Source organism: Garra rufa, chromosome 17 (assembly GCF_049309525.1).
Source record: "Garra rufa chromosome 17, GarRuf1.0, whole genome shotgun sequence".
NCBI classification, from domain to species: Eukaryota; Metazoa; Chordata; class Actinopteri; order Cypriniformes; family Cyprinidae; genus Garra; species Garra rufa.
In genome coordinates, this window is record NC_133377.1 from 32,183,783 (window position 1) to 32,211,032 (window position 27,250).

The 27,250-nt window shown below is 33.9% G+C and overlaps 1 protein-coding gene across 2 annotated transcripts in view; it reads left to right on the top strand.

Moving 5' to 3' along the window:
- The first annotated feature begins 1,324 nt into the window (after window positions 1-1,324).
- Window positions 1,325-27,250, top strand: part of clcn1a (chloride channel, voltage-sensitive 1a) — a 38,656-nt gene continuing 12,730 nt past the window's right edge. The window contains exons 1-15 of one of the 2 annotated variants that reach the window (XM_073821704.1): window positions 1,325-1,416; window positions 10,186-10,441; window positions 10,525-10,656; window positions 12,873-13,001; window positions 15,035-15,168; window positions 15,345-15,422; window positions 15,661-15,739; window positions 17,602-17,727; window positions 17,811-17,895; window positions 18,260-18,361; window positions 18,497-18,581; window positions 22,335-22,490; window positions 22,805-22,874; window positions 24,819-24,929; window positions 25,159-25,372. In XM_073821704.1, coding sequence (XP_073677805.1) covers window positions 1,366-1,416; window positions 10,186-10,441; window positions 10,525-10,656; window positions 12,873-13,001; window positions 15,035-15,168; window positions 15,345-15,422; window positions 15,661-15,739; window positions 17,602-17,727; window positions 17,811-17,895; window positions 18,260-18,361; window positions 18,497-18,581; window positions 22,335-22,490; window positions 22,805-22,874; window positions 24,819-24,929; window positions 25,159-25,372 — 1,808 coding nt within the window. In that variant the 5' untranslated portion in view covers window positions 1,325-1,365. The remainder of the gene's footprint in view (window positions 1,417-10,185; window positions 10,442-10,524; window positions 10,657-12,872; window positions 13,002-15,034; window positions 15,169-15,344; window positions 15,423-15,660; window positions 15,740-17,601; window positions 17,728-17,810; window positions 17,896-18,259; window positions 18,362-18,496; window positions 18,582-22,334; window positions 22,491-22,804; window positions 22,875-24,818; window positions 24,930-25,158; window positions 25,373-27,250) is intronic. The other variant, XM_073821705.1, reaches the window with a different exon arrangement.

A 27,250-nucleotide genomic window follows, 5' to 3' on the forward strand; every position in this document is an offset into this window, starting at 1 on the left:
AACGCAGCCTTGATGAGCATAAGAAACTTCTTTAAAAAAAACTTACTGACCCAAACATTTGAAAGCGCAGTTTAGATGAGTTTGTTTCTTCATCCAAACAGATTTGGAGAAATTTAGCATTGCATTATTTGCTTGCCAATGGACACAGTGAATGGGTCCAAACAACATCGCAATAATCCACAAGTAATCTACACAACTTGTAAAGTGAAAAGCTGTAATTTTGTAAGAAACAAGAAGTATTTAACTAAATTACGTCCTCTGTCCATAGTATTGCTTTCGGAAAAATCATCTCGTCCAAATCAGGAGAAAAATATGCACAGATCAAGGAATGTTTACAAGCAAAAATGGTTAGAAAAAGTTCTAAACAAATATTTTGGTGAATTTTGATGTGAGAAAACAACCTTTTCACTGGAGGAAGAGTTATTACGGATATTTTGAACAAAAGCGACAATTTAAAGTTAAATCACCTTGGATTTGTTTATTGCAAACAAGCAGATTTTCACTTTACAAGATGTTAATTAATGGACTGGGGTCATGTGCATTACATATGGATTATTTTTATGTTTTTATCAGCTGTTTGAACTCTCGTTCTGACGGCACCCATTCACTGCAGAGGACTCATTAATAATGCAATGCTACATTTCTCCAAATTTGTTCAGATGACCAAACAAACTCATCTACAACTTGGATGTTTGAAAATTTCATAAACACTTGAAAGTTTAATCTTATCCATTATTATGTTAGATGCTAATAGTTCTATAAATACTAGATTCTTTACATGATCCAAACCTGTTCCTGTGTCATGTAGTGTATTGTTTAACATTCTGTGAATCATCACTGATGAAAAGGGCGAATCAGAGATGGCACTGACCGATTTGGTCCACCCTGTGCTGCTGCCCTCATCATGTTTCACGGAGGACGGGGAGTTCCCTCGGTCACTCAAACCCTCAGTGTGCCCCTTTCCAAATGAACAGGTGATCAAAGTCTTAGTTTGTTGCCAGGGGCAACAGGATTGGCCACTATTAAACAAACCGGCCCTGCTAATGAAGGGCCAGATGGGTTTAGTTTGGCATCTACACTCTCTTTGTAACTCACAACCTCTCACATGCATGCATAAACACATGCATGTTTCCCGAGCACAGGCACGTCCACACACACACAGGACTTAGTCAAGCAACCGGACTGCTGTGTTGCACCACATGAGAAGGTGTGTGAGAGAGAGATGGCTGTGTATGCGTAAAGCCAGGAAAGAGAGCTCGAGCGACAGAACTTGAATGTGCCCTCTCTCCCTCAGTCCATGCCACCCCAGGGTGGGAATGCTAAGACAGACAGGCGGTTTATTTTTGGGTCAGTGACAGTGTGTCAATGGCCGCAGATGCGTCGCAAAGGAAGGCTCTGAGATACCAGCAGACCGTGGTCAGTCGCTGTCTCTCTCTCCTGCTCTCTCTCTATCTCCCTCGCCCTTTTTCTTTCTGCTCTTTCTACTGTCTGATTACTCTTTAGTCTGTTGTGAATTGCTGTTCTTCTGTCGTTTAATATCGTATGGGCTCGAAGATGTTGCACAATCTTTGCATGACGTGTGTATTTCTGTACTGACTGAGTCACTGTGTTGAGCGCTGAGCTGCAGAACTCGCGGGAAAGTGCAACAGGAGTTAATCATTTTCCTCTTGTCATTTTCGTATAGACTCCTGAAGAAGATTGTAGTACTATTTTTGTTTATTTGAATAAGATTGCACTGCAACCTTTTAAGACAAAAGGCCATACTATGATTTTAAACAGGAGGTTGATTAAAAATGAGCGATTCTTCGATTAGAATGACTATGCAAAAAATAAATGTGTTCTTTCTTAGTCATTCTAGTTTTAAAGTATAGATTATAATACTTGAATCAATATATTAAAAGTCTTTTAATATCTTTTTCTAAATTTCTGTTTTGAGCTTGACTTTTAAAATCTCTGCAAAACACGGAAAGTGATTTTGCACTTTTTCTAACAACTTAAAAAACAAGTTGACAAACATTATCAGATCTTTTTTCTTTGTTTTTTATATATTTTTTTATTACACTTAGTAGATATATTTAAAATCAAAAGACTTTATTAGAAAGTTATTTATTAGAGTTTTGGGTTGGTCAGATTTTTTTGATAGTTTTTGAAGGAAAAGTCTTATGCTTATCAAGGCTGCTTTTATTTGATCAAAAATACAGGAAAATATGTAATATTGTAAAATATTATTACAATTTTAAACATCTATTATCTAGTTTCATATATTTAAAATGTAATTTATTCCTGTGATGCAAAGATGAATTTTCAGTATCGTTACGCCAGGCTTCAATGTCTCATGATCTTTTAAAAATCGTTCTAATATGCTGATTTAATGCTAAAGACATATTTACTATTATTATTATCAGTGTTGGAAAGTTGTGTTTGTCAGAATTTATTGAATAGAAATAACATTTGTTTGAAATAGAAATCTTTTGTAACATTATAAATGCCTTGACTGTCTCTTGATCAATTAAATCCTTGTTATTAAAGGGATAGTTCACCCAAAAATGTCATTAAAAATGTCATTGTGTCATTAATTACTCACTCTCATGTCGTTCACCTTCAAAAGACAAATTAAGATATTTTTGATTAAATCCAAGAGCTTTCTGACCCTGCACAGACAGCAACGCAACTACCATTGCCCGGAAAGGTAATAAGGATTTAGTTAAAATAGAAATTGTTAAAAAAAAATGTTGTTATTTTAGTTTTCTTTGCGCACAAAAAGTAGCAGGTTGAATGGTCACATGGACTGTCCTTACTACCTTTCTGGGCCTTGAACGTGTCAATTGCATTGCTGTCTATGCAGGGTCAGAAAGCTTTTTAAAAAAATATCTTAATTTGTGTTCTGAAGATGAACAAAGGTCTTACGGGTTTGGAACAACATGGGGTGAGTAATTAATAACAGAATGTTAATTTTTGGGTGAACTAACTCTTTAATTTCTTTAAAAAGAAAAATGTACCATAAACTTTTGAACAGTAGTGTAAATGGAAACCCAATCATAGATTATAAATGTCTTTCTTAATCTCAGCCTGTCATGAGAGACTGTCATTGTGTTCCCTTGAGCTCCAGAACATCTGCTGTGATCGCTGGTTTTACTGAACGGGAGATGAATGAGGTTGAACGTTTGAGTGTTTGAAATGGCGGTGATACATCTTGGTTAGAGTGAACATAAACAATGTAGTATTTTTTTCTCATGTAATCAGTTGAGGTCATCTTTTGTGAGTCATGCCACTGTGATTTATTGAAGAGCATATGTAACATTGATTTAATAAGCATGAGAAACCGTGTGTAAATGTTCAATCAATAGGCATATTTTGGGTTATGGGTCATGTAGAGAATACTTCACTCTTACAGTGATTTGCAGCAACAAAACAACTAAAAGTCAGTCATTTTTATGTGATCTCTTAGGGTGATGATACATGGGGAAACTTTTTGGGCAGTGGGCAACCAGGTGAGAGACGGGGCCCACGACAGACCTAAAGCATCCAGAAAGAAACTTGTTACCCATTCTCAATGGGGAAAGTGCCCAAGCAACATTGCTCAAAAGGTTGCAGTGTATCATCAGCCTTATAAAGTTCAGTTTTATGCAAAATGAGCATATATATGACCTAAAATTGAAACTGAATAAATAAGCTTTTCATTGATTTATGGTTTGTTGGGATAGGATAATATTTAGCCGAGAAACAACTATTTAATAAATCTATTTAAAAAATCAAAATATTGAGAAAATTGTTTAAATGAAGTTCTAAGCAATGCATATTACCAATCAAAAATTAAGTTTTGATATACGATACGGTAGGAAATTTACTAAATATCTTCATGGAACATGATCTTTACTTAATATCCTAATGATTTTTGCCATAAAAGAAAAATCTATAATTTTGACCCTTTCAATGTATTTTTGGCTATTGCTACAAATATACCTGTGCTACTTAAGACTAGTTTTGTGGTCCAGGGTCACATATTTTATGCAGCAATATCCAGTGAGATTGTACATTTTATCAGTCATGTGATATAGGTTGTTATTGGGCTGCAAAATGATTAATCGCGATTAATCGCATTCAAAATAAAATTTTATGTTTACGTGCTATTTTACAAAACAGTGTTACATTTATATATAAAATATTTATATTTATATATAATGTAAATTATATACAAGTATAAATATATAAACATACAAATATTTTAAAATAGATATACATATGTGTGCATTTATAAATAAATAATAAGTAAACATAGCACACACACACACAGTATGTAAACATACATTTTTTATTTTTTAATGTGAGTGTGAGTGTTCAGGGCCCCAAAACACCCTCCGACCCCAGAGGGTTAATCGCGATTAATCGTTTTGCAGTCCTAGTTGGATACTAGAAATGGCTACTAGCAACCAGCGTCACAAACTTGAGGACTCCAAGTTGTTTATTAGTATTTTTTTTTTTTAAGCAAACAGGGCTTTAGCTGTAGCTGTTGTACTTTACAGTGATTTTTTTATTTAAGAGATTTTGTGATATTATTGGTTGCATTTTTAATAAATCACTGTTGTCAACCTGAATCAGCTATTTGTCTCATATACAGTTTTTATTTATATTAATTATTAGACATATAGTTTTTAATCAGAAAACATACTAAAGAAATTTTTTAAAAAGGTCTCTCCCCGAAGAATTTTAGAATTTTTTTATGATAAAATTAAAGGATTCTATGATTTTTATCAGTAATATTTTTTTTACTTGTGTTTTTCTATAGTGATTGCATCTTAAGAATATAATTGTAAATTATGTATTTAAATGATACTGTTTATGTTTCCATGACCATAAATATCTGTTATTGCTGAAATGGCGTTAAAACATAAAAATAGTATTAAGTAGTTTAAGTTGTAATTTCTTATTCGCTTTATTTTTTAAATTGTATTTAGCTTTAATTTAATTTTATTTCAGTTTTAGTTTAGTAATTTTAGTACTTCACCTTAAATATTCAATTCAGCTAGTGCCAGTGTGTAATTTCTGTAATTTCATCTATTATTTATTAAGATTATATTTGTTTTCAGCTTCATTTCAATTGCCAAAAATTATTATTAATAGTTGTCACATGAGGTCATTCATCTAATTAATTCATTATTTTATTTATTTATTTATTTTACTTTATACAAAGTGTACATTTAGCAAATTACAGAATGAAAGAGCCTCAGCAGAAAGGCCAGGCATATTGGGATATGTTGAGAAGTGTGGTCATCCCAGCATGGGAAGAACATCTATTTTAGAAGACCTTCAACAGAATTACATATGACTTTACATAACATCACGTGACGACACAATGACAATTGCCTCGATAGCCTTTCCATACTGCCATCAGCTTGACCTAAAGCACAGCAGCATACCTTTCCAGTGCACTTTAGCTTAATCCAAATTTCTTATTTGTATCTTTGACTGTGCTCACTGTACATGCATGTGTGAACTGCATACATTGCCTTAGCGCCACAGTTGTTGTTAGCTGTCTAGCGCTAGTTAGCACAAGAGTGTCGCCTGATTATAGGTTTCCAGCTTTCCTTGGGAGTCCTTGAAAGACGGATGAACAAATTGGAAGATAGAAAGATCCACACAGAGGTGTGTGGGGAAGTGTGGTTGTGAACATTGGGTCACACCGAAGCTATTATTAGCCTAGCGGCTAGTATTACAGGCCCTGGGTAGAAAGGGGGTAGTTCCAATCTATGGCGGATGGAGGGGGTCTGGGGGGGGTGGTGTAGAAGAGCGTAGGTGTAGAAGCAGCTCGGGACGAGATGAGAAGAGAGGAGGGGGTGAAATATGGAGAAAGCAAGGGATTACATGTACTGTGGGAACGAGTGAAAGTAACTGGATAGACGCATGGAATGAGAGTGAGATGTGTTATGAGGAAGAGAGATACATGATAAACCTATCATCTACATGGGCCCGTTCCAAAGGTGAAAGCGAGTGGCTAAATTCAATAAAACTGCAAATAGTAACACGTATAGACACACAATTAATATTCTTTAAAAATTATTAGGCCTAAACCACAGAAAAAATGCTTTTAAGCAGGACAAAATATAAATTTATAGCATGATAAATCATCTATATGGGTCTGTTCCTAAGGTGAAAGCAAATGCCTTAAATTCAATAAAACTACAAATAGTAACATGTATAGGCACACAATTAATGTTCTTTAAAAATTATTAGGCCTAAACCACTAAAAATAGTTTAAGCAAAGCAAATAAATAAATTTATGTATATAATATAATACAGTGAACAGTATCGTAAAATGTCATTACAATTTAAAATGTTTTTATTTTTATATATTAAATTTTTCTATTTATATGCTGTACTCAATATTTTGTACTTAAGAAACATTTTTTCATGGTTTATTCATATATGTTTCTACACTTATCTGAGATTATCATCAATGTTATAACAGTTATGCTGGTTAAAAGACCAGTGCATAATATGTGTGTGGTGTGTGTATATTTATTATGTATATATAAATACACATACATGCATGTATATATTTAAGAAAAATATGTTTATGTATTAAATATATATTTATATATAATATAAATTATATGAATATGAGTTTATACACTGCCATTCAAAGGTTTGGGATCAGTAACAATTGTAATGTTTTTTTTTTTGTTTTTGTTTTTTTGATCAAAAAGACAGAAAAAACAATAATACTATAAAATGGTTTCTATTTTAATATACATTAAAAAAAATCCTGTGATGCAATGCTAAATTTTCATCAGCCACCATTACTTTTGGTCTTAAGTGTCACATGATCCTTCAGAAATCATTCTAATATGCTGATTTATTATTATAATTATCAATGTTGGCAACAGTTGTGCTACCAAATATATATTAAAAAAAAAACTTACATAAACATAATTTAATGTAAAAGAAAAGTAAACAAATAAATAAGCTTGCAAATAAATTTGCTTTACATAAAGCAATGTAAAATAGCATTCTTCTATTTTAATATACATCATACATAATATACATCATTTATTTTTGTGATCAAAGCTGAATTTTTCAGCATCATTACTCCAGTAATCAGTGTCACATGTTTCTTAAGAAATCATTCTAATATGCTGATTTATTATCAGTGCTGGAAACAGTTGTGTTGCTTAATATTTTTTTGAAATCTGTGAAATCCTTTCTCAGGATTAGAAGAACAACATTTATTTAAAAAAAAAAAAGTCTTTGCTATCATTTTTTAATCAATATAAAACTTGCTGAATAAAAGTAATGATTTCTTTCAAAAAAAGAAGGAATAAAAGTTTACTGACCCCAAACCTTTGAACAACAGTGTATATTTATCAAAAAGATTTCCATTTTAAATAAATGCTGTTCTTTTAAAATTTTGTATTCATCAAATCCTGAAAAAAATTTCTGAAGGATCATGTAACACTGAATACTGGAGTAATGATTCTGAAAAATTCAGCTTTGATCACAGAAATATATTTGATTTTTAATGTACATTAAAATACAAGAATGTTATTTTATATTGTAATAATATTTCACAATATTATTATTATTATTATTTTGTATTTTTGATCACAGAAACGCAGCCTTGATGAGCATTAGAAATTTATTTAAAATACATGAAAAATCTTAGTGATCCCAAACTTTTGACCGGCAGTGTACATGTATTTAAAAATATATATACTGTCTGTGTCTGTCTTTTATATTTGTATTTATATATTAGTACACACACATATAAAGTGTACACAAAAACTTGTTTAGGATGCGATTAATCATGATTAACTAAAATATTTATAGATATTTTAACAATGTAAATTTTTGCTGCCACAGTTTTATGTAAAGCAAATGTATGAGGTTTATTTATTTGTTTACTTTTCTTTTGCATTTAATTTTTATGTGTTTTGTGTTCCCCACATAATATTTACAAAATAATACAATAATATTGATTTATCATAAAAATGACAGTAACACCTGAAGTACTGAAATTTGGGCCAAAAAGTGTCCCATTTTCACTTTATTTAGGCTTATCAGCATGAAAATCACCTTGAAAATCTCATTTTTTAAAAAACATATCAAGTTTTAAGCATTTTGCACCGCTCTGCTTCTACAGCCGTTTCCATTATTTACTTCATTGCATTTCAAAATTGAGATTCATTCATCAGCAGTGTAATATTTAGCATGTTAAAAGACTGCTATTTGCTTCCGTCAGCAAAGAAATGGTTCTGTTGCATGAAAATGACTGTGTCTGAGACATCACATTTGTGGCTATTTACGTGAATGCTTCTGTCATATCCGCATTTACCTCTTAACATTTTATTTCCATACTGAAAATAACATCTGTAAGTCAATGAGTCAACATTTCCACAAGTTGTAGATGGTCACTTTGATGTTGTGTGTAAAGAAACTTGCGTAAAGTTTGTTTCATATTCTTAACAGTAAGTTAAATGCTTGTAAATAAATTAGTCAGAGTCATGATACTATGGTGACGCACACCTACGTCATTTTTAGTTGTTTCTAGACTAATAATTATGAGATTTGCAGATTTAAATTGAATCAAGAAAACCTTTTTGTTTCAAGTCGAACTATGTGTGTGTGTGTGTGTGTGTGTGTGTGTGTGTGTGTGTGTGTGTGTTAGAGAAAGTCTTGGGAATGAAGACCTGGGGAATGTATTTTCCAGATGTCTGAGTCTTATCCGGATGGTTATAAATCTAAATGTAGACTACTGCTCTTCCGCCGGTGGTCTTACTCGAAGCATGTCGAGAAGATTTTCCTCTATTTTTGGACTCCCTCTCCACTGTCACCTCTCGTGTGCGTCATGTTGTTTTTCGAAAATGAAGGCGAAGAAGTTTCTGTCACAATTTATTTTGTGATCACACCAGTGAAGAATATTAAAAGTGATATCAAAAGCATTTTTTTTTTAAATATTCAGTCAAACAAAGTGAGTAAGATGCTTTTTATTTTAACATTATTCATCTGAATAGCTACTGTAGTGACAGCAGAGAATATAGACTTCTTGAATATTAATAATATAAAATAATATTAAAATGTAAAAATAAATGGTAAAACATAATATGACTAATTAAATGTAATAACCAATTAATAGTATTAATAAAAAAATAATAATACCAATAATATACCAAAAGAACGCATTTATTCTGCTTATTTGGATGATACAATACTTTGTAACCTCATGGAATATTGTCTGAATATTCCAAAGTAATTCATCTAGAAAGTTTTTTTTTGGACCAAAGGTATCTAATTGCAACAAATGTGACTATTCAAGTATTAGATATATACATACAAATAGTTCTCAAATAGACGTTGTTCTGACAAATTTAAAAAGGATAACAGCAGTTTTTCTTTCATATCTGCACAAAATAAGGTGATGTGTTGTAGTGGGAAATAACCTGACATGGTTAATGTAACCCAATGTCTTTTTAGTACCTTTAAGATACTGTAGTTTTTTTAATTGAATTTTGTTTAGTTTTGTGCCTTTTTTAATATGTCTGTATAATTTCTAGTTTTAGTTGTTTTAGTAGATCAAGGTAAACTAAATAAAATGTTGCCTTGGCATCTAGATGAAACTTCTTACATTGTATTTTATTTCAGTTAATATGGATTTTATCTCAAGTATTATAACCCTGCTATAAGCTTGTAGGTTCAAACCATGGAAGATACAGTAGATATGTGACCACAAAATCAGTCACATGGGTAATTTTTTTTAAATTGAACAATTTAAACAATAAACATAAATAAATAAGCCTACCATCGATGTATGGTTTGTTAGGATAAGACCGTGTTTGGCTGAGATACAACTATTTGAAAATCTTGAATCTGAGGGTGCAAAAAAAATCAAAATACTAAACAAATCGCCTTTTAAAGAATTTTTTAGCGGTGCATATTACTAATAAAAAAAATATGTTTTAATATATTTACGGTAGGAAATTTACTAATTTTCTTTGTGGAACAAGATCTTTACTTAATATCCTGATTTTTGGCATAAAATAAAAATGTATAATTTTGACCCGTACAATGTATTATTGGTTAACTGACCAAAGTGCTGAACAGAGAAAACCAGTTAGCTTCTGGTAAATGTGTCCATTATTTATCTACCTATCTCTTGGCTAACAAAAACCTGTGATTTTCTTGTGTGATCAGCTATATGGAGAGTACAGGGAGCACCCTGGTGGGTCTCAGCGGAGAGAGGCCACTCGCCTTCTGATGGAGAGACAGAGGAAAAAACATGGACATCACCACCACCACGGGCACCACCATCACAGTCATCATGGGCGCAGTCACAGTCGAAGCCGCCATCACAGCCGGCTGGACATGGGCAGCGTTCATGACAGACAGGAGGAGGAGCAGGGCCAGACGTCCTCGTTCAAGAAACGCCGATCCTACTCCAAGTGCAGAGGTCAATAATAACGAGCCTTGCAAAAGCCGATACGAAATATATGTGAGGTTTGGAATCTGATAGGGATTGTAATGTTTTCCCAGACTGTGTGGCTCGAGTACAGAAGTTCCTCGTCTCTAAATTGGGAGAAGACTGGATCTTTCTGGTGTTGTTAGGAATTACCATGGCATTAGTTAGCTGGACCATGGATTATGCTAGTGCCAAGAGTCTACAAGGTACTGCACTACCCATAATTCCTTACCTTTCTTACCTAATTACCATTATTTCTGTCTTATATTTCAAGGATTTTCAGGAGTATATACAGTGGTGGCCAAAATTATTAGAACACTAGTATTTTCACCAGCTAAGTCAGTTATTTTCCTCGTTTGCTGTAGTGTGTCAGTAGGAAATATTGGTTTACATTTCCAAACATTCATTTTGCCATTAATTAATTATCCATATAATCTGTATAATAATCCAGTGAGATTTTTGTTTGCACAAGGAGTCTGACAATAACCAGTGCTCCACACAGAGATCTGATCTCACAATCATCTAGTCTGTCTGGAATGACATGAAGAAACAGAACAAACTGAGACAGACTAAATCCAGAAGAACTGTGGCAATGTCTCCAAGATGCTTCAAGAAACCTACCAGCAAAGCTACAGGACTGTTAAAAGTTTTAGGCACTTGTGTAAAAATACGTAGTTCTGGCATGAAACTGTAGATGGCGTAACTTATGATATCACAGAGTTATACGACTTGGCACAAGCTGATTGCATACGTAACCAATGAGCTTGCAGCTATTTAAAAGGCTTTTAAATAGTATTCACTTGGGCATTTCCCAGCATGCTTTGAGAGTTCCACTGAAACCCTTCACCTTCTCCAGCTCCACCTGTATAGATCTGCTACGGGTTATTTTATTTGTGCAGCAGCAGTAGTATGTCTTAAATACTCACAGCACCGTATTGCCATATGCTTTGGCAGGAGCAAGTTCTGTACTTGCTTGCAGCAGCAATAATCTACAACTACAGCAATAACAACAGCAGCATAGCAGATCTACCGCTAAGACCAAATACATTAATGCTGTTATATCCATTATCATGCTAAATTTTTTTGAGAGCTGTCATGACAAAAATGCTGTAAAATGAGGATGTTGTCAAAAATAATTTCATAAATGGATTTTCTTTATCAATTAACTTCTATAAAGTAAATTAAATCAACATTTGGTGTGACCATCCTTTGCGTCTAAAGCAGCTTTTGCCCTAGGTGCACTTGCCCGTAGTTTTTCATGTAGCTTTGCAGGTAGGTCTCTTAAAGGAGTAGTTCACTTTCAGAACAAAAATTTACAGATAATGTACTCACCCCCTTGTCATCCAAGATGTTCATGTCTTTCTTTCTTCAGTCGTAAAAAAATTCTATTTTTTGAGGAAAACATTTCAGGATTTTTTCTCCATATAATGGACTTCTATGGTTTGAACTTCCAAAATGCAGTTTAAATGCAGCTGCAAAGTGCTCTAAATGATCCCAGCTGAGGAAGAAGGGTCTCATCTAGCGAAACGATCGGTTATTTCCTATAAACATTTACAATTTATATACTTTTTAATCTCTGTACACACAGAGCTAGACAAGACAAGCATTTGAGGTTAAAAAGTATAGAAATTGTAATTTAAAAAAAAAATAGATAAGACCCTTCTTTGCTCGGCTGTGATCGTTTAGAGCCATTTGAAGCTGCATTTTGGAAGTTCAAACTCAGGGGCACCATAGAAGTCCATTATATGGAGAGAAATCCTGAAATGTTTTCCTCAAAAAACATAATTTCCTTACGACTGAATAAAGAAAGGCATGAACATCTTGGATGACAAGGGGGTGAGTCTGTTATCTGTACATTTTTGTTCTGAAAGTGAACTACTCTTTTAATGCATCTTGGAGACGTTTCCACAGTTCTTCTGGATTTAGTCCAGTTTAGTCTCAGATTGTTGTTTCTTCATGTCATTCCAGACAAACTGGATGATGATGAGATCAGATCTCTGTGTGGAGCACTGGCTGTTGTCAGACTCCTTGTGCAATCAAAAATCTTGCTGGATTAATACAATTAATAGCAAAATTAATGAGTGGAATTGTAAACTGATATTTTCCACTGGCACACTACTGCAAAAGATAGAAGACTTAAAACCATTTTTAGCTGGTGAAAATACTAGTTTTCTAATAATTTTGGCCAACACCGTATATATACATTTATTTACATTTTATTAGGGGGACTAGTAAGGAGATTGTCAATGAGATTGACAACCCCTGTTTTATTTTGCCAACTGTTATTCTACCACCTTTCCATGTTTTTCCCAGTTATCATTTCTAAACCTTCTCCATGTTGCTTGTTTTTGTCTTCTTTGCTGCCTTCCTCTTTCTGTACCTTATGTGCTCTATCACGTCTGTCCTTTTCTGTGTCTCTCAGCCTATAAGTGGTTTTATGCAGAACTGAGGGGAAATATCCCACTGCAGTACCTCGTCTGGGTCTTCTATCCCATGGTCCTCATCCTGTTTGCCTCCCTCTTCTGCCACCTGGTTGCTCCTCAGGCCATTGGTGTGTAGCTTCATGTTTAGATTTGATTTACTTTTATATGTTGTTTTTCATACACCATCTGCTTTTTCTTGAAGTAATAGCTTATTATTATACAGTATATACTTTGCAGATCCTTTAGCTTTAGGTTCAAAATTTACTTTTTGCATCACCTGCCAAAAGTGAATTGAGAATCTATTTTTTTTTTGTCACTCATTAGAATATATTTTGCACACTTTGATTAAAAATCAACCTTATTTTTCTTATTTTTCTATAAATTCTGTACTGATAGTTAAAAGGGTTAGTTCACCCACAAATGAAAATTATGTCATCAATTATTCACCCTGATGTCGTTCTAAACCCGTAAGACCTTCAGTCATCTTCGGAACACAAATTAAGATATTTTTAGTGAAATCCGAGAGTTTTCTAACCCTGCATAGACAGGAACACAACTACCACATTCAAGGCCTGATTTCAACAAATTTCGACAGAGAGGATGACATGCAATTTTTACTCTCGTAAACGTGCATCAAAGACTGACACGGAAGAGAAGAAATTGTTGAATAAAGTCTTTGTTTTTGTTTTCTTTGCGTCTATGCAGGGTCAGAAAGCTCTCGGATTTCATCAAAAATATCTTAATTTGTATTTCGAAGATGAGAGTGAGTAATTAATGACAGAATTTTCATTTTTGGGTGAACTATCCCTTTAGTTTTGGACTTTTTTTGGACTCTTTATATAATCTCAGTTTTTCATTAAGACGTCTGCATACTTTTAAAAGTACACTTTCTCTATTCTATGTCACTTACACGTAATATACCAGCCAAATATTGTTTTTTCTTTAACTTCAGTAACTGCTGCAAACTGTTTACTACTCAACAATGCCACCTGCTGGTTCATCCTCTGCAGTCACTTTAACAACAACATTCAGAACATTGATTCCCAACCTGTGGTACTTAGGCAGGTTCCAGTGAGATTTTCTTAAATCTTATAAAACTGAAATTTAAAAGATATTTAGGATGCAAAAAGTTTAAATAATTAACCATGGTGAGCCTCTTATAACCAAGTCAGAAGAGTTTACATTCTTACTACTTGACTTTATAGAGAAAAAGGGCATCAAAACAAAAACTGAGAGCTGAAATGCAAAAATGGTTATTCCCAATAAAGATAAAGTTGAGGTTTGCAGAATCTGCAAAATGTAAATTATTTTACCAAAATAAGGGGGATCATACAATTTTTTTTTTTTTTTTTAGTACTGACCTGAATAAGATATTTCATATAAAAGATGTGAAATTCAAAAAGTTTTCACCCCTCAGCTTTTGATCCATTGTGTTTCCTTCTGGAGCATCAGTGAGCGTTTTGAACCTTCTGTAATAGTATGAGTCCCCCCCCATATGAGTCCCTCAGTTGTCTTCAGTGTGAAAAGATGGATCTCAAAATCATACAGTCATTGCTTGAAAGGGCTCAAATACACAAAAATGCTGAAAAACCAAATAATTTGTGGAACCTGAAGGATTTTTTCTGAAGAACAGTGGGCAGTTTAACTGTTCAGGACAAACAAGGGGACTCATGAACAACTATTATTAAAAAAAAACAGTTGTGGATAATTTAGGTAACAGCACAGCATTAAGAATCAAGTGTATGTAAACTTTTGAACAGGGTTATTTTTATAAATTCAACTTTTATTTTCTGTTGTGGACTGTATGTAAACATCTTTTATGTGAAATATGTTATTCAGGACATTACTAAATAAAAAAAATAGCATGCATTTTGTATGATTCCTCCTATTTTGTTATAAGGTGTATGTCAATGTAATTTTTTTTTCTCAACTGTATACAGAGACATAACTCCAAACATAAAAAACAATTCAAAATCTTTCAGAAAAAGCTCTGTATATTATAGGTTACAGCTGTCTTGTCTTTGTAGTTTAAAGTAAATCCTTATCCATTATCATATTTAACTCTGTTTACATACCTGATTTTTCATAATTCATTCCTTATTTGATTCCATTTGATTGTTTTGTCTTTTTTCTTTCGTCTTTCGACTTATTTTCCCTTCAGGCTCTGGTATTCCAGAGCTGAAAACCATACTCAGAGGTGTTGTGCTGAAGGAGTATTTGACACTCAAGGCATTTATTGCGAAGGTGGTGGGACTCACTGCTGGCCTGGGCAGCGGTATGCCGGTTGGCAAAGAGGTGAGACACATTTAATTTTGCAGTCTCATGTAACAGACACGGGAGCCTCGATTTTCCATTATATATAATACAAAATGCACTGTGATTTGGTGGGTACGAGTGCCAGTTGGGTCACCTGAACTGGCCTCAGCTCCATCTGATGCTGACCTTTAATCTGTGCTATTTTTATGCATTAGGGTCCCTTTGTTCACATAGCCAGTATCTGTGCAGCTGTGCTCAGCAAGTTCATGTCTTTCTTCTCTGGAGTCTATCAGGTAAGCAGAAGTGCATGGAGATCCTGCAATGCACATTCGGCATCTCCATTCATAAAATGCTGAATGCTCATTTATCATCCACGGACAGGACAGTTTTTTTTATTACACGTTATTTTTGAGGACAGCACTGATATATCATCCAGGGCAGTTATATTACCAAGAATTATTTCCCATCTTCCCCCACCTGTACCCTCAACTGTGTCTGCTTTTCTCTTTTTGTCTGCCCCTGTGTCAGTAGAGCCCATATTGTTATACAGACATCCTCACAGTGGGCTGTGCTGTGGGGGTCGGTTGCTGTTTTGGAACCCCTCTAGGAGGTAAAGTGTGTGCAAAAATGACATTTTTCTTTTCTTTTCTATTTATTCTTGATAAGTAAAATGTATGAACGGCATTGTCAAACACTGTTTAAGTTATAAATCTGACAAAAAATGTAGAAAGGTTGTCACTTCGCAAAGACCTGCCCTCCTTAGTTATTGTTGCTGTGTCCAACAAGCCATTGCGCTTTCACGCCACACATGGGAAAAATACAAAAAGAAAACTGTCAACATGACAGGTTACCTTAGCTTTAAAATTTTGTCCTTTTTTTTTAAGAAATTCAAACAATAAATACTGTTTTGTGGCTCTTTAACGCGTCCAGTCATCCAATCATGTGTCCAATCATGAACCAATCATCTTTTCATATTTATTTAAAGCACAAAATAAACATAAATGAACATTAGAAGGTATTTTTTTCAACCATGAAAAGATGTCAGTACACGCCATTTTTCAAGTTTAAGTCCACTGAAGTTAACCTACTCTCCTGTCTTGATTTATTTGTTGGACAAAATGGCAGATTTGGTGTCATGATTGGTCAGATCGCCTGTCAATCAAACCTCCTGCAACGAGTCAATTGGGATAAAAAAAAATCAAGATACACACTACTGTTCAAAAGTTTAACATCTTTTTTATTATTTATTTATTATTATTATTATTACTTTTTTAAAAAGAAATTCATACTCTTGTCTGCAAAAAATGCATTATAATTGATTGAAATTAACAGAAAAAACTTAAATTTTTACAAAATATTTCAAATATTTTCTTCTGAATTCTGAATCTTAGTCAGTAATTATGATTGTTTGCTAGTAAAATAAGTCTAAAAATCATTGTCAAATTTTGTTTAAGGTATAAATCTGACAAAAATGTTGTCAGGTTTGTGCTTAAAACAAAAATAAACAATTGTATAAAAATATGATAAATAAATAATAAACAAATAAATAAATGATATGTGTACTATACGAATTAGAAATTTATGTTGTTGGGTTTTTTTTAGAAATAAATTTATACTTTTATAATGCATCCACATTGCATTAATGCATCCACAAGGATGCATTAAATTGATCGAAAGGGACTTTTCCTGGGAAGATAGGCTTCACAATTTCCACTAAAATGTTAAACAGAACAACTGTTTTTCAATATTGTTAATAATAAGAAAGGTTCATTAGCATATTAGAATGATTTCTGAAGGATCTTGTGACACTGAAGACTGGAGTAATGACTGCTGAAAATTCAGCTTTGCATCACAGGAATAAATTACATTCCGAAGTATATTAAAATAGAACACTATTATTTGAAATTGTTAAACTATGTTGAAAAATCACAAGTATATTTCAAGTCTTTATATTCTGTGATCATATGTGACCCTGGACCACAAAACCAGTCTTAAGTCGCTGGGGTATATTTGTAGCAATAGCCAAAAATACATTGTATGGGTCAAAATTATTGATTTTTCTTTTATGTCAAAAATCATTAGGAAATTAAGTAAAGATCATGTTCCATGAAGATTTTTTGTAAAATTCCTACTGTAAACCTATCCAAATGTAATTTTTGATTAGTAATATGCATTGCTAAGAACTTAATTTGGACAACTTTAAAGGTGATTTTCTCAGTATTTAGATTTTTTGCACCCTTAGATTTCAGATTTTCAAATAGATGTATCTCAGTCAAATATTGTCCTATCCTAACAAACCATACATCAATAGAAAGCTTATTTATTGAGCTTTCATGTATATATCTCAGTTTTGTCAAATTTAACCTTATGACTGGTTTTGTGGTCCAGGGTCACATATTTGTCGTCAGAAAGTTTGAAAATCCCTGCTGTAGATGATGGTAACCCTTCTAAAAGTTTCTTTTGTTTATCCAGGTGTTTTGTTCAGCATTGAAGTTACATCAACCTATTTTGCTGTGAGAAACTACTGGAGGGGCTACTTTGCTGCCACATTCAGTGCTTTTATTTTCCGAGTGCTGTCTGTGTTTAATAAGGATGCAGGTGAGATACTAAATCATATTCCTGAATGAAGGTCTTGAGATGTCAGATGAGATGACTTTTCTTTTCCATATCTGTTGTTTCAGTCACCATCACTGCTCTCTTCCGCACCAACTTCCGCATGGATTTTCCTTTCGACCTGCAGGAGCTCCCAGCGTTCGCCATTATTGGGTGAGAGCGCGGGGGCGAGAGCGTGCCGTTCGTGGTGAGGGCACAATCCTGAAGCTGTGTGTATGTGTGTGCCATACTGTAACCCTTGACACACTCGCAGACCTGAGCACACAGCTCTTTAACTTAACCAAAGTGACCAGATGTTGGAATTACGTTTAATTTGTTGGAACTAACACATATTGATGAAATTATTCTATTATACTCTATTATATTTCCTAATAATTGTGCTCACATTGATCAGGAACAGTTCAGCAGAGAGCGTAGCAATCTTCTTGTCTTGTTATTATAAGGGAAACAGTGAAAACATAAATTTGATTTTTGTATTTGGATCACTGGAATAATGCGATTGTTTTTGTCTCCACAGCATTTCTTGTGGGTTCCTGGGAGCTTTCTTCGTTTACCTGAACCGCCAAGTTGTCCTGTTCATGAGAAGACCTAACATTTTCACACGATTCCTTACAAAACAGTAAGAGAAATTATGACATTATGAGCTTTAATATTATCTTCAGCATTATTATAGGAGCATGTAGTACTTGTTGTGACCTTTAAAATTAGTTTACAAACAAAATAATTACAATATGTGTCACATTTTCTTTTTCAGCCGGCTGATTTTCCCTGCTGTTGTGACCTTAGTGGTTACAACACTGACATTCCCTCCAGGCTTTGGGCAGTTCATGGCTGGAGAGGTCAGATTAGAAATATTTGTTAACAATTAATACTACAGTTTTGTTCATTTTTGTAACAAAAGGATCATCCACTAATGTAGCGGTTCTCAACCAGGGGTCCAAGTCCTACTAAGGGAACCTCAGAAAGCCAAAAAAAATGCTTTCAAATAAGACAAAACAAACATAAAACTACTAAAGATCTAGATATTTCTTTTTTTTCCTCAGAAATCTCATGGTCTTGGAAAACGATGTATGAGAGACTATATATATATATATATATATATATTAGGGCCGGGACTCGATTAAAAAAATTAATCTAATTAATTAGAGGCTTTGTAATTAATTAATCGAAATTAATCGCATTTTAATCGCATATAAATATTTGACCTGAGAACAGTGAGAAGTAAGTTTTTTCATATGGATTTTTAGTATACCATTGAATAATGACTGAATACATAAACTTAAGCAACAAAATATTGTTTATTTTTGTTCAACCAAGTCCAACAGACCAGTGCAATATTGCCATTAAGTGTAGCAATAGGATACAGTGTTTCCCCTAGGTTTCCATTCTTTTTTCCTCGGTACTTTACCCTACTTTGTGTAATAACGAAAACATTTATTTCAGTGAAAAAATAAACCCAAAACTCTCTATTTTAACATTTTGAACAATAGGGCTTTACAATCTTTTGCTATTTTTTTTTTTTTTTTTTTTAAGAAATTCTTGTGTTTTAATTTTTCTCATAATCAAATGAAAGCATAAACATTTATTTTTAATCAAACGAAAAAATAAAGCTTTTTAATTTTTGGCAAACAAACAGAGGTTTGCTTTTAAAATCAATAAATAATAATAATTTAACATTTAAATAATAATCGTAGTATTTTTTTTCTACAATTAAGTGGTTAATCTTGTTATATTTATTTTTTATCATATATATTGTTTTTTGTCAATTATTTAAATAGGAATATTGTTCTGTTTCATGTTAAACCGCACTTTTATTTTGACAGGTTGCCGTGAAGTTTCTGTGTGTAAAGTATGATATGATGCTAGTTTTCTCAAATGAAACGGTAAATGTGACACTGACAGTAGCTTTGGAGATTGAGTCTATCTGTTCGTGTGAGATGCAAATTCAAAAAATTAACGGGAGCATCACACGTGCAGTAAAAAAAAAAGGCGTCTCTGCCATTCTAACATACAGAGGCAAACGGGACATGCAGGATTCATATTAAAACGGTCTTTTTGCATTTCAGTTTTCACAGACACTAGTCCATATCGCGATTTGAATTAAGTGACAGATGAACTTTTGATTTATCAATCCAAAAATCGACGAATTTACGTGGCATTCCACGCTATAGTAAATTCGGTTTTTATGAATGGAGTCCGCGATCCAGTCCGTGTTTTCTTGGAGGAGACATTGTAAACGCGCCCCCCTGAGATAATGGTAGGGGAAACACTGGGATATTTAGAAATATAGTAGCCTACATTTCAGAAATTCAGGTACCCTATAGGTAGGTAGACCTTCTGTAAAAGCATTGAGGTGATACTTGAGGCTCGATGTGCTGCGGTGATATGCGCATTCCTTTGGTCTGAACGCTAGTTGGTGCTCCAGTATAATCGGTCCGCTGAAACTCATCCAGTGAGAAACGTTCCGCGGTGCAAAATTAAGTGCGATTAAAATGCGTTAAAAAAATTTAACGCGTTAATTTTGTGTAATTAATTAATCTAAATTAACGCGTTAAAGTCCCGGCCCTAATATATATATATATGTGTGTGTGTGTGTGTGTGTGAGGAAGCCTTATTTGAAAAGTATGATTTCTAAACCTGAAAAAGTCAAGTTTAATCAAGTTTTAAAACTCCTTGGTCATCTTTTAAAAAAATATACTTTTCTCTAGGTAAGCCAAGTTCAAAAAATTTTATCTAATATAATATAATCTTAATTTTTTAAATACTTATCCTTAATCTGTATCCAGTAAATCATCGGATGCCCCCTTTAAGTTGGTATGATTCTTTAGGGTCTTCATGAAATTTCTGTAATATACTTTGGTTAAAATTTCGCAATGGTACTGGAAAACAACATTACGTCGGCATTTAAGTGCCACATAAAAAAAAAAAAAAACTAAAATAATAATAATAAAGTCATAATATTTTGAGAATAAAGTCTAAATGTTTTAATCATAGCAATTAAAGTTATAATATTTTGAGAGTAGCCTGCGCATGCAAATGGCCCAGATTGGGAGCACAGGGAGAAGTTCCCTGGCCACTGGAATTGATTTGAATATATGTGGGATTATTAGCAGAAATCATACCATGTGTTATACTCGCAGGGACAGTATGCTTGGAAATAATATTTCACTTCTTCGATTGTATTCACAAGGCCTATTTGTAGTGCGCCAACCACCAAATAATAGCAATAAGCTTTGTGCTTTTAGTACTTTAAATATAAAATAAAGTCTCAGCTGTCCAAATCTGTCAGTTTTATAGTAAAATGCAAACAATGTGTTTTGTAAAAATGTTTTTTATTCCCTTTAATGTGGTGGGACAGATCGCTCTATTCATGCGAATCAGTCGTCTTTTCGATTACAGTCATTAGTTTTGTTAAATTAAACTGTTTTCTTTGTGAAAATTCCACCACCTACTTTGCAAAAACACCTGTGCAATCTTTCATTCCTCACATTTAATTAAAAACAACAATAAAACATTGTAAAGGTTGATGTGGACTCCAACTCATTAACATAAGTTATATTTTTGTTTTTTTTCTGAGGTATATAAATGACTATATACAAGCTGTATAGCCTAATTAAATGAAACAAATGTCACATTGTAATCGAAAAGGTGACGGATTCACATGCCACTTAACTGAGGCGAATACACCAATCTGTCACACCACATGAAAAACACATTATTGTAATAGACATATTGCTTGTATTTTGCTTTAAAACTGACAAATTTTGAAAGCTGAGGCTTTGGAATATCCTTCAGTGCTCCCAATCCAGGCCATTTGCAAGTGCAATAGGCTACAATATACTCTCAAAATATTATAAATTTGATCTAATTATTGCTGCAAATGAATTTTCGTAATTTTGACTGTATTCTCGAAACATTGTAACTTTATTCTCATAATTTTTACATTATTGTCGAAAAATTTCAACTCGTAATGTTTTGACTTTATTCTCATAATTTCGATTTAATTCTTGAAATATTATGACTTCAATCTCGTAATCTTAGATTTTTAAATTTTTTAATGTGGCACTAAAACACTGTCATGCAACATACTTTTTACCTTGTCAAAAACAGCTCTGTTCACACCGATCCGTTTCGGTGCATACCTCTTTAAATGATAATGATCTATTGCTCACCCCGCCCCTCTCTTCCATTTTTCGTATATTCGGTGGCGCATTACCTCAAAAACAAAAATAATCCACTGTATCCTCAATGGCCCTGATGTGGAGATAAAATTAAGAGTCTTGCATCCAATGTGCCCTTTCAAAAGAGTGATAACCCTAAAAAACATTCAGCTTTTAAAACTTTTGCGGTCCTAAAATTTAATGTACAATCTTGGAGTGTCTACTGATTAAAAGATTTAAAAACAAAACGTCATTACAGCAGATATTTCTGTGAAGAATGGTGGGAATTGGAGTCACAAAGATTTGGAACTGCAGCTTTAATGTTTATGGTCTGTCTGTCATTCAGACAATCTTGAAATAATGTTTGGTTGAATTTTTTTAATATTTAAATTGGTTGGGTTTAAATGTGAATTTGACTGTATTATTCCACAGCTGATGCCCAGGGAGTGCATCAACTCTCTGTTTGACAACTACACCTGGACTAAAATCTGGGGTTCCTCCCTCCCTCCTGGTCTGGGTCGCTCTGCTGTGTGGTTTCACCCTGATGTCAGCATCTTTGTCATTCTTATTCTCTTCTTTATCATGAAGGTTGGTCCTTTTCAATCACTTGTTCACATTGTTCTCCATCAATTAAGTAATTTTCACTTTAAAACAATAAGAAAGTACCATGCACTGACACTAGCTTTAGTTATCATGTCATAGTTGTCTAGATGGCTTCAATAAAACCTTCTTTTATTCCGGATGCTTCCACAGTCATTATCTCTCTGCATCTGTCATGTTTGAAGCTGCTAAAGCAATGATTTTTCTTTTGAGTTAGGCTCATACAGGTTGTGCTGACAGCGGTCTAGCTGAGATTTTAGAATTAAGGAAATCGTGTGAAAACATTATTATTCATCTCACAGTTCTGGATGTCTGCAGTTTCCACCACGATGCCCATCCCGTCTGGAGCTTTCATGCCTGTCTTTGTATTGGGTAGGTCACCGGTATTATTCATTTATTAGTGGCTGCCATTTATGAATATTTTCTGGTTTATTTATAGATCCCTTTAAAAGAGTAGTTCACTTCCCTTCCAGAACAGAAATTTACAGATAATGTACTTACTCCCTTGTCATCCAAGATGTTCATGTCTTTCTTTCTTCAGTTGTAAAGGAATTATGTTTTTGAGGAAAACATTTCAGAATTTTTCTCCATATAGTGGATTTCTATGGTGCCCTGAGTTTGAACTTCCAAAATATGGAATCAGTTAAATTTGTAATGTTTTTTAAAGAAGTTTCAACAATGTAAAACAATGTTTTTCTGTATTAATATTAGTGGTGGGCCATTATCGGCATTAACGTGCTGCGTTAACGTGAGACTCTTATCGGGCGATAAAAAAATATCGCCGTTAATCTATTCTCAAAGTTGGGTTGGGAGCTGGGTCTATACTACGCAAGCTATGATGACTTTCACCTTGATATTTTAGCGCGGATGTATACCTAGCCGAATTGCACTGTAGGGGGCGAGAACGAGTCTTCGAACCTGTGTGTATGCCTACTGTGAAATTACCACATCAAACGAGACGTGCTAACATGGATGCAGCTATGAAGCCGCTGGGTTTGCTTCAGGGCAGGGGTGTTGCTAGACCCTTTTTACTGGGGCATGTGCCCCAGTGAAAATCTGCTGTGCCCCAGTAAAATCTCAAATTTGAGTTATAATTTACTTTGATAATCCTGAAATAAAGGCATTAAACTATATGCAACAACTGAATTGACGCTTCTAAAAGCAACGCAGTTTAACCGAAGACTATGCACGCAGATATCCATGCCCGTCTGTGTATTTAACTGCAACGCGCACGTTGCGCAGCCTTTTACGCAGAAGTACATGCAGTGTAGGAATAGTTGGTTACACAAGTTTGTATAGTTAACTGTGTTGTAAATGCAATTGTCAAGCAGTTTGTGATGCATTTTGGAAACAGGAGATGAGCGCCTGGTCTAATGCGCCACCTGGCTTGAGAAACCCGTTCTCAAAGACTTACTTTTAGTCATTATTTGGGTAGCACACATATTCTGAATGCCTTCGGCAGAATTCAAATTAGCCATTTTAATCTAGATTAATCTAGATTAATTCCAAGATTACTGTGAGATTAATCTAGATTAAAAAAATAATAATCTATGCCTACCACTAATTAATATACATTAAAAAAAAAATTCCAACATTGATGATTCTAATAATAAAACAGCATATTAGAATGATTTCTGAAGGATCATGTGACACTTAAGACTAGAATAACAGCTGATGAAAATTCAGTTTTACATCACAGGAATAAATGATATTTTAAAGTATATTAAAATAAAAACCATTATTTTATATTGTAATAACATTTTGCAATATTACAGTTTTTTCTGTATACTTGATCAAATAAATGCAGCCTTGATGGGCATACGAAACTTCTTTAAAAAACATTACAAGTCTTACATATATATATTTATGTTATGTTATTGTTATTATTATTATAAATAAATATTTATAAAAATGTATGATTCTCCACAATAGGACATATGACACTAATCAAAGTAACTTTTTTATAAATTTTATAATTTATCTTATTTTATATTTGTAATATTGTATTTTATTTCATACAGTAATTGTAGAGGCACATAGAATTTGTTTTATTTTATTTCATTTTATAAAGCAATAATTTCCACTTGTGGTCTCAAACGTTTAGATCTCATTCTAAATATGTAAATGTACTTATAAAATTTACAGAAATTTGCCAAGCACACAGAGTTTCTTTTCTTATCTTTTTCACTTGTGGCCTCAGACTTCTAGAACTTGTTCTAAATATGTAAATTCACTTATAAAACCAGGCACATAGAATTTTTTTTTGTTAATTTATTTGATAAAAAACATTTGAACATCCACTGAAATATCTTACAGGCGCCGCATTTGGTCGTTTGGTGGGTGAGATCATGGCTACTCTCTTTCCTCACGGTATCCTGTTTGATGGAATACTGTACCGCATCATCCCTGGAGGGTACGCTGTCATTGGTCAGTCATCCTTTCCTCCTCTTCTGATCCACCACTATAACCTAATGTTTGCTCATACCATGCTGATGATGTCACTTCCCATTCCTATCCTTTCTTTTCTTAACCTCGGATCTTCCGCTGCATGTGTCCATACTCTCTCTGTTCATTATGTCACTCCTGTCATGACCCTGTCTTACAGCACTCCATCTTTCCGTCCTGTTACTCTATTAGTCTGTCCCTTTCTCTTAAGGTGCGGCGGCGCTGACGGGGGCCGTCACTCACACCGTTTCCACGGCAGTGATCTGCTTCGAGCTCACCGGTCAGATCTCTCACATCCTGCCCATGATGGTCGCCGTCATCCTGGCCAACATGGTAGCGCAGGGTCTGCAACCATCCCTGTACGACTCAATCATCCAAGTCAAGAAGCTGCCCTATCTCCCCGAGCTGGGCTTCGGCCACATAAGGTGTGCAAACCTTGCAAACGCCACCGCCGTGGCTCCATGTTTGTGACAAAACAGCTTGTCTCACAGCGCAGCCAGGTTCCCTCACCCTCGCATGCTGACAGCACCTCAAAGTCCTTGTGATTCATTAGCAGCGGGAGCTATTAGTAAATACACTTGTCAACGAGGGGCGGCAACATGAAGCTTTGGCACCCTTCCAGCTAACACTGAGCTGCTCCACAGACATTAGATTTGGGCTATTCATTGTGTCTTTATCAAGGATACCCTTTTGTGGTCTGAAGTAGTAGTTCTTCTTCAGGTCCCAGAGTTTACATTGGACATCAAGTGGTGAGGGAACATTGTACAAAAGCAAACAAAAATGTCCTTAAATGTCCGTGTCATGTTTTTACTATTCTTTAAATGTCTTTCAGGGTTTTATCAATATGCTTAAAGAGATAGTTCACCCTAAAATTAAAATTTTGTCAGCAATTACTCACCCTCGTGTCATTCCAAGACCGTAAGACCTTCGTTTATCTTTAGAACACAAATTAAGATATTTTTGATGAAATCCAAGAGCTTTCTGACCCTGTATAGACAGCAACGCAACTACCACGTTCAAGGCCCAGAAAGGTAGTAAGGACATTGATAAAATAGTCCATGTAATTCAACCATAATGTTATGAAGCTACTAGAATACTTCTTGTGCACAAAGAAAACTAAAAAAACAACTTTTTTATTTCTTATTTTATACTTTTTTTATTTCAGTTTCCAAGGTCTGTTAATTTATCGTGATGTACTAAAGTAACTAAAACTGTAATAAAAATAAATAAAAACTATAATAAAACTATACAGGCATATTTAAAAAAAAACATATAACAAAATGTATCTATCTATCGATCTATCTGTCGTTCTATCATTCTATCTGTTGTTCTATCTATCTATCATTCTATCTGTCTATCTGTCGTTCTACCTGTCTGTCATTCTATCTATCTATCTATCTATCTATCTATCTATCTATCTATCTATCTATCTATCTATCTATCTATCTATCTATCGTTCTATCGTTCTATCTATCGTTCTATCTGTCGTTCTATCTATCATTCTATCTGTCGTTCTATCTATCTATCTATCGTTCTATCTATCTATCGTTCTATCTATCGTTCTATCTATCTATCTGTCGTTCTATCTATCTATCATTCTATCTGTCGTTCTATCTATCATTCTATCTATCTATCATTCTATCGTTCTATCTGTCGTTCTATATGTCGTTCTATCATTCTTCTATTGTTCTATCTATCTATCATTCTATCTGTCGTTCTATCTGTCGTTCTATCTATCATTCTTTCTATATATCTTTTGTTCTGTTGTTCTATCTATCGTTCTATCTATTGTTCTATCGTTCTATTTCATTCCATCGTTCTGTCATTCTATTGTTCCATCCATCGTTCGTTTTTTCTATCTGTCTATTATTGAAAATAAATGTTAACTGAAATAAAATTAAATTATGTATAGTATAGTGTGTGTGTGTGTGTGTGTGTGTGTGTGTATATATATATATATATATATATATATATACAGTTGTAATCAAAATCAAAATTATTCAACCCCCCAGAGACTGCAGTACTTTACAAATAAAATCTAGTCTGAAGTTTCAGGACTTTATAAAATTGCATCTATAACAGTGTACTGGCATATTAAAAGTGACAGTGTCAATATATAATGTAATGTGTTTGAGTTCTAGGATTTCTAGGCTCGCCTCGTCTCCAGCTCTGAAGGCAGAGTTCCGAGCTTTCAGCAGCCTGTAGACCTCCCCTGTCATCCATGGCTTTTGGTTGGCACGGACAGTGATGGTTTTGGTGACTGTTACATCCTCAGTGCATTTGTTGATGTAGGCTGTAACAGT